We start from the raw sequence: 13425 nt of genomic DNA, 5'->3' as shown, positions 1-13425 counted from the left end.
ATAATTTGTGTTCTTATAATGTTCTTGTTCAAATTTGACTAAAATTTTGTAAAGGCTTATAGCTTAAAGTAAAACCAAGAGCAAATTTGAAGAGGTCAATCGTTAGACGGGAAACTCAATGAGTATGATTATAATTAAATATTAATTTACATCAGAATTTAATAAATTTTCAAATATATTTATTCCAATAGAAATCATTTAAAATTCATTAATTTTACTACAATATTCAACTATAGAAAATATACTGAATCGTAATGAACATTTTTACTGTGCAAAAAAAAGTGTAAATATGATATTGTAACTCTTTAAGTTATGCACTTAATAAACATTTTTATAAAAATTCACTTTAATTTAATGTTGAAATTAATTTGAATTAAAATAACACTCATCTATCAATTCTAATGTGATCGATGATGTATAACATCTAAAAAATGTTAAGTAAAACGTAGTTATACAACAATGATTATTGTATATTCGTATGTGTGATTGTTAAGATACATTTCTTGTAATAAAAATTCAATATGAATAATTTAATAAATGATTTGTAAGTTGATTCTATTTTTATTCCCATAAAAATAATATTTATTTATATATGTATATGGATTGGAAAAACATCAAAAATACAATGATTTTTAGTATCAATATATCTAAATTATATTCAAAGTATATAAAAAAAATTATAAAAATTGACATTATCTTATTCTCTTTATTTTCAATGAATAATGATCGGTTTCAAGTTAATGTATCTATTGTTTATTTTATAATATAAACTTGACACATTTTTACACATGATGTATATTTTTTTTTTTCATAAATAAATCTTATTCATACCTTATATAATTACTTATTTTTACCGGTTTTTATATAAATTCATTTTCTTAAAATAAAAATTACCTTATGATAAATCTTCCATATACCAATAAAATTAAATACATTTTTTTTTTAATCACTACCGAATATTGAAATTTTAGTACAGTTAAGTTGAAGCACATTAAAAATATTTTTTTAACAATCGTAAATATCACATTGATCCAGACCTATTGTGATCCCGCATCAATTATTGAGACACTTTAGTACGATAATAACAAAAAGGATTTTTTCATAAATAATAGGAATAATTAATTCTTTATTACAATTGTTCTTCTTTGATTTATTTTGTTTTATTTATAATTCTCATATTTGAAATTTTATTTTAGTTTTAAAAATACGTTACTTAGATATAATTCGCCTGAATCAACGCAGTTTGATATTGAATTCTTATTACATTACGTTTTCGTTGCTCTCGAGCTAAATGATTTATAAATTACATGGTTTTGTGTTGACATCTTGTCGACAATAGAATAAAATATACGCATTACTAAAGTCTTCTTCTTGCGGTTTTTGTTTGTTCGTGAATTCATCATTATAATAATACCAAATACCCGTATTTGGATTTCTTGCATATGCAGTATAATGCCCTGCAGAAACGCCTATAAATAAGATTAAATAATAAGAACAGTAATGTTAATAAAATTATTTGCATAATTAACTTCTTTTATTAATAATAAAAGTATTAAGATTTCTATTAATATATAAATTACCTCCATAATGACAAACACAAGCGTAAAGATCATACAAATGTTGTCCTACGCTGAGCCCAACCAATGGAAATGTTACTTTATCGTCTAATTTCATACTAATACATTCATAAAACACAAACCTGTAAAAATAAAATTACCTTTTAGCTATTTTATTTTACTTAATACTAGAGATTATAATTTAAAATTCGTAAGGAAACCTTTTAAGATATACTATGAGGTACTTGGGATAACGATGAACAGTTAACGTCTTCGTAGCACATTGATTTTGTTCACATTTAGGACAAAACCATGGATTATGCTCATCTAACATCTCACTGAAATAATGAATATTTTAATTAGACAATAAGTCAATTTTTATATAATAAAATAATTATAATTTAATGTAAATAGATATAAATACAAACCTTTGACTAAATGCTTGTAAACAATCATATAAAGACAACGGATGTGGTGGTCGTTGTTTACTGACACTGATGTGATCAATTGGAGGTTCAATATTCGGTATATTTTCGGTATATCGTATTGCTAAAGTATCATTTGTTCGAATTTCTACTATTCCCTCTTCAGGAACATTGCATCCAGTGCAATGAGATGTATATATACAACGAGAACAACGATGGCCCTACAAACATTTTATATTTTTTAACACAATTGAATAATTAAAATAAATTTTGATATATAATTAAACAAATTTATAGACTAATAAATATTTATTGTATATCACTTACTTGACCATCAACAAAATGAACTGTATAATTTCCTTCTTGAGGTACTACTCGCTTAAGTACCTCAAATAAATCTTTTGCTTTAACTCTTGATGGCAGTCGGATTAAATGTGGATGACCAAATAATATTGTTTCCTTACGATTGTTTGATGCTTCGTTAGTGTCATGGCGCATTACCAAAGGTACATTGAGTATTCGGCCAACTGGCCTTGGTCGACCAATTTGATTGATTTTCATAAAGGATGAAGACTCCGCTGGTTTATTACACATTGGGCAGTTTCGAGGTTCCGACGGGGTCTTGAAGTAGTTCTGTTGGGTAATATGCACTGCTCTCTCAGTTTCACGTTAATTTATTTCACAAATGATTGTCATATCGCGGTAAATCACTATTTTCAACAACTTCACCTTTTTTCATAAAAACAAAAATAATCTTTCACTATCTATCATCAAATTTTTTGATTAAAAAAGTTCAATTACTCACTTTATGTTATTAATCAATTGAATATTATGTTGTTATAGAAAATTATGTAATTAATCAACGGAAACAAATTTGTGAAACAAACTATCGTGTAAATCAAAAATATTTCATTCCCAATCACCATTTGATCATATTCCCAATATGGGAAGCAATAATTTATTATTGCAATACATTAAAAAAATTTTTATTTATAATATTTTTAATATATTTTATTATTAATAAATATATCAGCGTATTTTCTTCAAATAAAGATATTATTTTATCATTTAAAAATCCCTCAGTTCAAGACAGTATCAGATTAGTCTGAATTGAGTTCCAATTTTAATAATTGGCTTGCAGATTTGACTCCATTAGCGGATTACATGAGTTTTCAATTTAACTTCTGTTGCCTCTGCTTCATATCAAGCGTCCTTAGCAAATAACAAAAGTTAAACTTTTTCTGGTTCTCATGCATGTTATTAAAACATTATCCGTCTAGAATATTTGCTAATCTTATCTCAGACCTTCCCGAGGTTCAATTTTTGACAACTATGTGTCTCGTTTGTAAACCCCAACTGCTAGATTGATACTGTCTTTTTATCATCATTGGGAATAATGTAATAACGAAAATCACATTATTTTTATGAAGTCAATAGATATATAATAAAAGATTAAAAGTATGGATTAAAGATCTATGAGAAAGCAAATTTTGTATAAAAAATTAAATTTAAATAAATTCTTACCTCAATACAAGGTTCACACATTATAAAACTACACATATCGTTACTGTGTTTCTTCAGATCACCATCAGTTTCTTCAAGACAGATAGGACACGGTCCGATATCGTCACTCGTAGTAGTTCCATTTTGACATATTTCCGATTCAGATGTTTGATCTCCATTATTCTCAGATATTGATATGCTCACATTAGGCGGATCCGTTAATTCAAAGGCATATATAGATCTATTAGTGTCGTTAATACACTTCAACAACATATTATCATCCTGAAAAAGAAGAAAATCATTTATTTTTTCCAGAATTTTTAAATATTACGTAAACATAGCAATTTAATATTTAATTACAAGTGTTTAATGGAATGTAGCTTCAAAAATAGACTTTATATTTTCGAAATTGTTCTTCCATTGTTTTCTATTGGAAGGCAGTATCGACGACAACCCATACTTGACAGTATGTCACCTTCTCAACCCTCCTTTATTTATATTATTTTATTCTTTTTATTTTTTAATAAATTATATATGATAAGAAAACAATTTCATTTATCAAATGTTTCTTACAACCTTATTAAGGTTAATAAATAAATATTTAAAGACAAAAATAATTTTAATCTTGTCTAAATGGTGTATATTTATAAAAATCAATGAATGTTATTTATAAAAACTTACCAAGATTTTTGATATGTGATTCTCTAAAACTTCAGCAAATACAATATTGTTGGTGATAATATCTTCTTTACCAAGAGTTTTTAAAAGTTCTTCTTTGAGTTTACCAATTCGAGATTGTTTATTAAATGATAAAACACACCTCACCGAAGGACCATTATTAATAGGTATAAAAGTAATATTTAGTTGTCGCTCCATTGCATGTGGTAAAGGAACTGAGAGATACATAAAAGGCTCATAAGTTACTGAGACGTGTTTGCAAACCGCACATACGACCTACAATAAATGAATATTGATTTAATATACAGGCAATAATATTACTGATAATAATAATAATCTAATAATACTGAAAAACAATTACTATTATTATTTAATGAATATTACAGAGTGATAATAAATTGCATGTCTAGTGTTGTGAGCCCTATAACCTGTTTCTTTATAGGAAAGGAAGGACATTCACTATTTTTTAATATTGGAGAATTTTTACAGGTATCATTTTATTAAATGCAAATGACACTCCGACGTTATCTCCGGATAATTTTTATAATTTTGAATACATAATAAATAAAAAAATTTTCTAGGAATGTAGAAAGTGAATGGTATTACTTTTAATTATTGTAATAAATAAATGAATAAATTAAAATCAATATTTACCGTGCTTTTAAATTGACCTTGAAAAGTATCTACAATGACACTTCGATTAGATCGTAAATGCTTTGCCCAATATTTATCTGCTTCTATTTCATCATGTTCTGCTAAAGCACCATTTCCACAGTTTTGTAAAGTTTTTAAACATTGAATATCACTAGAATCAAATCCATTATGCCTATGATTCTTTTCATGATCTTCTAATTTCATTCTTTTAACATTGCACTTATCTAAACCACTTCCACATTCTGTGTCAAGATCGATAGATAAACAATTGACACTACTATTACTTTTTTGCACATTAACTTCTTTTATTCTTTTTATACTCAGACTTTTATTATCAAAATCATGATTTTCAGTTAAATTGGAATTATCTAAAGCAGTTCTACGCAAATTTTCTTTTGGAAATTTTTGAGAATCATAACAAATTTCGTTATTACATTCTTGTTGAGTAACTAGAAAATTTGCATTACTTGTTTTTGCATCTTTGAGAAGAATGTCGTCCAATCCAAGTCTTATTGGCTCTGGTGCAAATTTAATGGGTAATTCATTGTCATCTGAATTTTCATGCATTTTATTAAAAATAAAAGTGGATTTGGTATCAATTATTTCATTTGAATCTAACGTTTCTTCATCTTCATTAAACATTGATCTATTTACTTCAGAAATCATTTCTTCCCAAAATTCAAACTCTATCAAAACAATATTATCTGTATTATTAATCATCAAAATACTAAGATATATGTATGGTAAATGTTAATACCTTTAGGTGATCCTGGCATTGTAACATTCGGACTTTTTTGACAATCGGATGACGGTGAGTTATCGTATGTATCCATAGAATCATCATTGGTATTTGAGGCAGTGACAACAGTACTTATAGAAGACATGTTATTTTCAATTTTCCTATTGGAATTAACTGAATTGGCAGTGGTTATAGTTTCTGACACTTGACAATTTTTAGACGACTTAGCGGAGTTCATTTGTTCATGTAGCGAGTCAAGAAGCAATGCAAGAAATTCTTGACAATCATGCTAGAACAGTGAATGTTAAAAATTTTTTTGCAATTTTTTGTCTTCTCGTTTTATTTACCTGTCGATAATCCTTGAATTGCGAGTGATGAGCACCTAATGTTTGTTTAAATTCAATAGGTTTTACCACACTATACCTGCCAGACCACATTTTACTGAGAAGTGAACTAAAATTTGCCATAAGTGATCCAAAAGGTATTAATTTGTCATCATTTTGTTGCATTGATAAAAAATATTCCATCACTGGAGGAGTGGCTGTTAAGCATTGCAAGCCAGCAGCCATAAAACAAGTATTTCCAAGGTTTTTGAGTCCACATACACCAGCTAAAGTTGCCGTTTCTTTAAAAATATTGAAAAATTATAAACTTAACACAATAACATAAATCATAGCATCAAAGAATCATTATTATTATTATTATAAATAGGTTTATATATTCCTAATACTTACCTACACCAGACTCTTCTTGAATGTCTGAAGAATCAGTGAAAAGATTATTAAACGTTTGGGGAGGTAAAAAAGGCCCATGTTCTGGACCTTCATCTAGTGGAATACTTCCAACTGGATCAGCACCAACATCAGAAAAATCATCTAAAGACAATGGAGGAGGAAGAGGAATCGCTCCTGTTTGAGGATTTGCTTCGTTCCTATACAAAATGCAATTAGTCAATACCGAATTAAAGCAAGCTATAAAATCTTAGTTATTGATACTAACCATCTATTTGCAATGCCCATATTTACATCCGTTGAAGGTACATTATCTTCTTGAATTATAAGATTGTGATCTAGAGATGAAGTAAGTGGACTAAGACTGGTAGATTCAGAAACTTCTAAATCAGGAATGTCATTAAGATCAGCAATACTTGAAGATTCAACCATTGATATACCTCCTTGCACTTCAACACCCCCAATCTGATTATCCATTAGGTCTTTTTTTGGTGAAAAATGATTATAAATTAAATTGAAGGAAAACACATGAGTAGTTTCAATAATTCATTTAAATAATTCAATCAATTGCTTGAAATTCAAATAAATAAAACTTTAGTCATATGTAATATTTCATAGCAAGTATTATTCTTTTAGTCATTGATTTTAATATTCAATTCGAAGAATGATTATATTTGTAATACAGTTAACCTAACACGTGGTAGAAAAAAATTATTTTTAATAAAATATTTTATGATTTTTAAAACGAAATTCACTTGTTAATCAATATTTTGAAACAATGATATGATATATAGTTAATTATTAACTGAATTGAAACTTGAAATGAAGTTTACGAATCAAGGAGAATGAAGAAAATGTTATTTGGAAAATATAAAATCTTAAGGCGCCAGGTCCTCTCTCTATACACAGCCAAAGGACAGAAAAAATATCATCATAAGCCGTTTAAAATGAATGCTATTTAATGTAGAAATCAGATACGCACAAATAACGAATCAAGTTAAAAAATTATTGATTTATGAAAATTCAAATTTTTACATAATAAATATAAATTTACCTTTTTTGATGAATAAATGTTACGATCTCTCGTTATCATGTATCTAAACCGCCATTGCGAAAAACGGCATGGCCGGTGGGTGTGCAGAAAAACTATTAGAAAAGCCACCTACCGCCTGTGATTTCATCAGAAATGTCAAGTGCTGCCCCCTAGGTATTATTTAAGTGAAACATTTCAAAAAATTGGCTTTCAGAAAAAACAACACAACAATATTTATCTTATTGTTAATAATCTAAATTAATAATCTAATTAGATTTAATTATTTAATTATGGCATTTTCCGAATGTGGAAAAGATGAAATATTGAAATTTGACCAAATTATAACCAAACTCAAGCAATTAGTCGAATTATCACGAAAGCTTAAAGGTATAAATATTTAATTTACTATTGAATACTAAATTTATTTTTTATAAAAAAATTGACTTTTTTTAAAATAATTCTACAGAGGAGGTAGGAGAAATGGAAATAAAAATTGTAACATTTTACAGTGTGACTAATGGAGAACAAATTCAACGAATCAAGGAGTAAAACAAAATAACAATTGTTACTTTATAAACATGATCAGTTTCAAATAATTAAAATAATTATGAAGTAATTGAAACGTATGTGTTCTTATTTTTGTTATTTTAATATTAACATCGTTATTTAATTATTTAGTACTGTGCAAAATATTATTTTGAAAATAATGTTATTATTTAATAACCTCAATTACCAATTCTAGTAATTTTAAAATAAAGATTCTTCACTACGATGATATTTATCGTCTAAACACTCATACAATATGCATACCAGCAATTAAAGAAATACTTACAAATATGTTTTTATTACCTGGATAAATATATTGCACAATAATTCATTTTTTACTTCTAATACGCATAAAGTTTTTGGTTAACAATTGCAGCATGTGGAGTATTTTATTTCATAACTTTTTGAATTCGTGACTGGAAAAGTTGGCATCACGTTTGAGTACAGTTGTATATATATATACATTTACATACATATATATATATATATATATATATATATATATATATATATAGTATGCTGTTCTTACTATATATTTTTTTTCCTTTAATTGGGAAATCAACCTCAAGGGTCTCTACCTATGCTTATTGTTTTCGAATCTGGATCAAATTTTCTATGTACGTTTCTATTTTCTGATAAAGTGAAGTCTTCTTTTCCTTCACAACAGGAGTAATAATGCACTAGAGTAATGGCTTCTGTAATGTATGGGAGTGTTAAAGGAATTATAAACCATGGTATCTTTGATATACAATTACTTCAATTCATAGTAATATTGTTTGGACTATTCAACTATTCATTATGCCTTTATGAAGATCAAGTCGGCAAGTTTGACTGGTAAATTAACTTTTTAATTCAAAAATAATCGTACAAGTTTTGAATACATTGCTCATAAATTATTAAATTATGAATTATACATCTACAGGCGTCATAATTACGTAGGAAGAATTAAATTTGCTAGTTTTGATACAGTGTCTACTACCAAAAAAATAATTGTTGTTACTGAAGAGAATGTATTTTCAGCACTTCATTTAAAATCCGGTATGTACCCCATAAACTGTTCATCATTATTATGATTTATTGAAATCATTTCTCATTAAATAATACATATTAGGTCAACTGTTATGGAGAAGAGTATTTGAAAAAGAAGGAAAAATTCATGCTTTAAGTGATGTATCAGATGGTGGTGATTTAATAACTGTAAGTGGGAGTGTTCCTGTCTTAGTTAGAATTTGGGATCCTGCTACTGGTCATATTTTAAATGAATGGCCATTAGCTGAGCAAAATCCTGAGAGGTAAGTTATAATAATATCTCAATAGTTTTGATAAGTTATATATTACATATAATATAATTTATAAACACATAAACTGAGGATATTTTTTAATTGAAATCATTATTGGATTTGTCTATAAATTTATTTACAGACTAGATACTCCATTTATATCATTTTCAACAGATGGATTATATTCTACTGAAAGGTTGTTTCAGTATAATAACAATATAATGCACTTTATCAGCATTAATAAATGTTATACACATATACACACACTAGTTAATTCGTGTTATTTCCTATTTTTATAAATTACCCCATTTGAATAACAACCACAGAATTATATATATTTAAATTAATTTTTTTATTTTGGCACAGATTAAAGGATGTAAAATGGCATCTAAAGGACGGAATATTGTATCACATTTTACCACTTTATAGTAGTGGTGTACAAATCATTTCATATGATAGTAAAACTGGAGAAAAACTGAAAAATCAAAGTGTTTCTGCTCCATTTTTGACACCAGAGACTGAGTAAGTTTCTTACTTCAATACTTCAACTTATAATTGTTAATTATTTTATTTAAGACAAATAATGATTTTTCAGATGCGTTTTCACTTCACCATCTTATTTGACTTGTCTCAAGGGTGATCAATCATTAGCAATATTATTTATAGTTGATTTATTCAATGAAGAAGCCAGACCTCAATCTATTACTAGCAATAATATATTTGGAGCTGGTGCTCAGGGTCCTTTTCATATAGAAGTAATACCTGGTAAAAAAGAAGCCATTTCAATAACTTCTAAAGGTGATAACAGGAAACGAATTATCATTCCTAGCAATGAATCAAATATTTTACCCCGTGATATCGATGGTAATACAAAATTATATCTAACGACAATTGATAATAAGCTAGTATTATTTGAAATAACATATGAAAACAAGGTATGTAATTTTTTTTTCTTTTATTTAATGAATAGTGATGAAAAAAACAAGGTATTAATGAAGTTGTCTACATTTAGGTGACAGAATTAAAGGCTTTTGAACTTTCAACATCATCTTTACCACCATTACAAGAGTATTCATCAAAAATCACTCATGACGGGCTTTTTTATCCAACTATAATGGCATCAACATGTTATTCATCACAACGTTCAAATAATCAAGGAGTTATTTGTCAATATTTATTATCTTCAGAAGATCACAGCTTTGCATTGTTACACAATAATAAGTTAATCTGGTCGAGAGAAGAAGCACTTGCGAATATAATTACCGTAGAGATGGTAGAATTACCCATGTCTGATAGAGATCAAACAATTGAAACGGAATTCGATACAAAAGACAGTAAGTTTTATCATTTCTTGTATAAACATAACATTTTTTTAATACAATAAATATATTTCTTACTGAAATATTTTACAAATAGACCAATGAATTTGGCAACAGAAACGCATGAACACAAATTATTTGTCAATTAATTTATGTAAAAATAATATACTTATACATTGAGCTTTTCTCGTGAATTTTTATAAATGTCTATAAGTTTAACTGCGTTAGGATTATTTTACATCAATATTTAATTTTAATTTATCATTCTATAAATGTTTCTTATATTTCGCATAATCAATAGAAAATTATTAAATAGCAAGAAGAGCTCAATAGGTTACTCTTTAGACTGTTTTGGTTACAAAAAATTATTCAGACTCGTTAATCGTGTTTAATTAAAAATAATTATTTCATTCGTGGTACAATTATTAATAAAATTTCTTTTGTAAATGGCTGCTGGCAGGTATAGTCAATATAGACAGTTCATGTAAGTAGTAGTTTGCAAGATGGGCAAGAGTTTGATGACCGTGTGATCGCATGATTTTTTTTTTTAATTTTTCTCCTTATAAATACAATCTGCATGGTATTATTTATCTTTAATAATATTAATACAAAATGATGCCAAGAATGACTAAAACCTATTTTTTAATATTTTTTAGAATAAATATATGAATAAATTATCATTGAATTATTTATTTTGTAAGTTTATTTTAAATGAGAGATTAATCCAATTATTTAGATTAATGCTATATTCAACAATATAAAGGATAGTAATTATTGTATATTTGTTTTAATTGTTTATATTTTCTCAGGGAATATCTTAGGAATGATAATGAGAAGGCTTACAGCTCAATTCAATCAAATAAAATCATTTGTTCAATCAGCATTTGATATGAATAATCAACAATCTAATCAAAGAGTAGATCTTGTAAGAGATAAATTTGGACTCTACAAAATGATTGTTGCTGTTACATCTGCTGGAAAGGTAATTTTAATTTATATTTAATTACTTTAGCACTTGAAAAATTATATCCTTTTATTATCACAGATTTTCGGTATTGAATCGAAGAAAGGCGAAATCATTTGGCAATCAAGAATAATTGACAACAATAGTTTAACAATTAATCCACCAAAAAGTATACTTCTCTATATTCAAAGAGGAAGTCGACATTTTCCTCATTCTCCGCAGTGTCTATTACTTGCAACAGATAAGGTAATAATTCAAACATTTACTATCATTATTATTATTCTATCAAATTGTTGAATACATAAGAATTAAACTTCTCTTTTGTAGACAACTGGAGAAGGAATGATTTATACATTCAATCCAATAACTGGTCAACCACTCTTGGATGGTTTAGTTAAATTAGGATATAAATTAAAACAATCAATGCTTTTACAAACAACTACCGATGATTTTCTTCGTCCCGTTTTACTCCTTGATTCGAAGGATAAAATCCATGTGTATCCTGAAAATGCAACTACAGTAGTGGTAACTGATTCATCGTCTATAACAAGCAAGAATACGTATTTATTTACTGGGGATAAAGAGACTGGAGTCTTATCTGGCTATTCTCTTGGTTATAGTACTAAAGAGGTATTTTTTCAAATTATCATTATTAAATAAACGTCTGAGTTTAATAAGCACATATTAAATTTTCAGGAATTAATAGTAAACAAAGTATGGGAGTTTACTTTATCTCCAAAAAACCAAAAAATCACTCACATTGTGTCAAAAAATCCTCTAGAACATGTTCATTCTCAGGGCAGAGTTCTTGGCGATCGATCTGTACTTTATAAATATATTAATCCTAATTTAGTAGCTATTATTTCTCAGGGTGTAGGCAATATACATAAAAGTAAGCTTACCAATTTTTTTTTTCTTTTTATAAATGATTTATTTATTGATGATGTATATACTTTTGGGATTAATTGTCTTTAATAAAAATTTTTTATTACAGACACTTTAAATTTGTACCTCTTAGATGTAGTGTCAGGAGGAATAGTATATTCTATTGTACACAAAAGAGTACGAGGGCCATTCCATATAGTACATTCAGAAAATTGGGTAGTATACAGTTATTTTAATGATAAAAGTCGTAGAACTGAAATAGCTACTTTAGAACTTTATGAAGGTAAAGTTCAAAGTAATACGACAGTATTTTCATCCCTAACGACTACACAATTACCTTTAGTAGAAAGGCAAGCATTTATTTTTCCTGCATCTATAGAAGCAATACAAGAAACTATTACTGAAAAAGGAATAACAAGTAAACACATATTAGGTTTGTAAAAAAATTTTTTACATTTATATTTACTAGTAATATAATGATAATATTTCTAATAAAAACTATTTTATACAGTGTCTCTTGCTAACGGTGGTATTCTGGAATTACCTTGGATGTTACTTGATCCAAGAAGGCCTATAAATCCAGAGTTAAGAGAAGAAGGAGTAATTCCTTACACTCCTGAAATTCCTATACAAATGGATGCAATTATCAATTATAACCAAAGTGTATTTAGAGTATCAGGCATTTACACTAGTCCCAGTGGTCTGGAAAGTACATGTTTAGTTTTTGTTCATGGTCTTGGTGAGTAAATAAATATTACAAAGTAAGAATAAAAATTTCTTTTTAATTGTAAAGATTTTTTAAAATAAAAATTTTTGTTATACAGATATATTCTATACTCGAGTGGCACCGTCTAAAACATTCGATGTATTAAAAGAAGATTTTGACTATTACCTCATTGTCATTGTTCTCACAGCGCTAATGATTGCTTCTTATATTACCAAAAAATTGGCATCACAAAAAGCACAGAAACAAGCATGGAAATAATAGAACATAATTGTATTTGTCATTATACATAGAATCTTCTTTATAATAATTTTAATACTTAATTAAAAATATCAATAAATTATTTATATAAATTTAATTATGTAAATAATTATGTCATGTGTAAAAC

The 13425-nt window shown here is 27.1% G+C and overlaps 2 protein-coding genes across 6 annotated transcripts; one reads left to right on the top strand and one right to left on the bottom strand.

Moving 5' to 3' along the window:
- Positions 1–1125: 1125 nt before the first annotated feature.
- Positions 1126–8296, bottom strand: LOC118068098 (ubiquitin carboxyl-terminal hydrolase 10-like). 4 transcript variants are annotated; one of them, XM_035085274.1, is made up of 14 exons: positions 8169–8296; positions 7341–7489; positions 6555–6768; positions 6290–6486; positions 5903–6180; positions 5574–5844; positions 4817–5502; positions 4166–4438; positions 3506–3766; positions 2309–2614; positions 1985–2202; positions 1778–1894; positions 1581–1699; positions 1126–1469 (listed from the first exon to the last, which is right to left on the bottom strand). In XM_035085274.1, exons 3-14 carry the CDS (start codon positions 6761–6763, stop codon positions 1297–1299), a joined length of 3108 nt encoding a protein of 1035 aa, XP_034941165.1. In that variant the 5' UTR covers positions 6764–6768; positions 7341–7489; positions 8169–8296; the 3' UTR covers positions 1126–1296. The 4 variants fall into 4 exon arrangements, with proteins under 4 accessions (XP_034941165.1, XP_034941164.1, XP_034941167.1 ...); XM_035085273.1 differs by having other exon boundaries at positions 8152–8287; XM_035085276.1 differs by having other exon boundaries at positions 2309–2602; positions 8152–8287.
- Positions 8297–8473: 177 nt separating this feature from the next.
- Positions 8474–13395, top strand: EMC1 (ER membrane protein complex subunit 1). 2 transcript variants are annotated; one of them, XM_035085250.1, is made up of 14 exons: positions 8474–8699; positions 8788–8903; positions 8977–9157; positions 9512–9667; positions 9741–10080; positions 10158–10479; positions 10925–10948; positions 11274–11446; positions 11510–11674; positions 11756–12058; positions 12125–12320; positions 12423–12746; positions 12825–13052; positions 13138–13395. In XM_035085250.1, the coding sequence occupies exons 1-14, from the start codon at positions 8554–8556 to the stop codon at positions 13296–13298; spliced, it is 2835 nt and encodes a 944-aa protein (XP_034941141.1). In that variant the 5' UTR covers positions 8474–8553; the 3' UTR covers positions 13299–13395. The 2 variants fall into 2 exon arrangements, with proteins under 2 accessions (XP_034941141.1, XP_034941142.1); XM_035085251.1 differs by lacking the exon at positions 10925–10948.
- The last annotated feature ends 30 nt before the right edge of the window (positions 13396–13425 follow it).

The sequence above is a fragment of the Chelonus insularis genome, unplaced genomic scaffold (genome assembly GCF_013357705.1).
Source record: "Chelonus insularis isolate UGA/USDA-ARS -01 unplaced genomic scaffold, ASM1335770v1 contig_399_pilon, whole genome shotgun sequence".
In the NCBI taxonomy this organism is placed as follows: domain Eukaryota; kingdom Metazoa; phylum Arthropoda; class Insecta; order Hymenoptera; family Braconidae; genus Chelonus; species Chelonus insularis.
The sequence above is the reverse complement of the archived record's forward strand: the minus strand, read 5'-3'. Positions and strand labels throughout refer to the sequence as shown.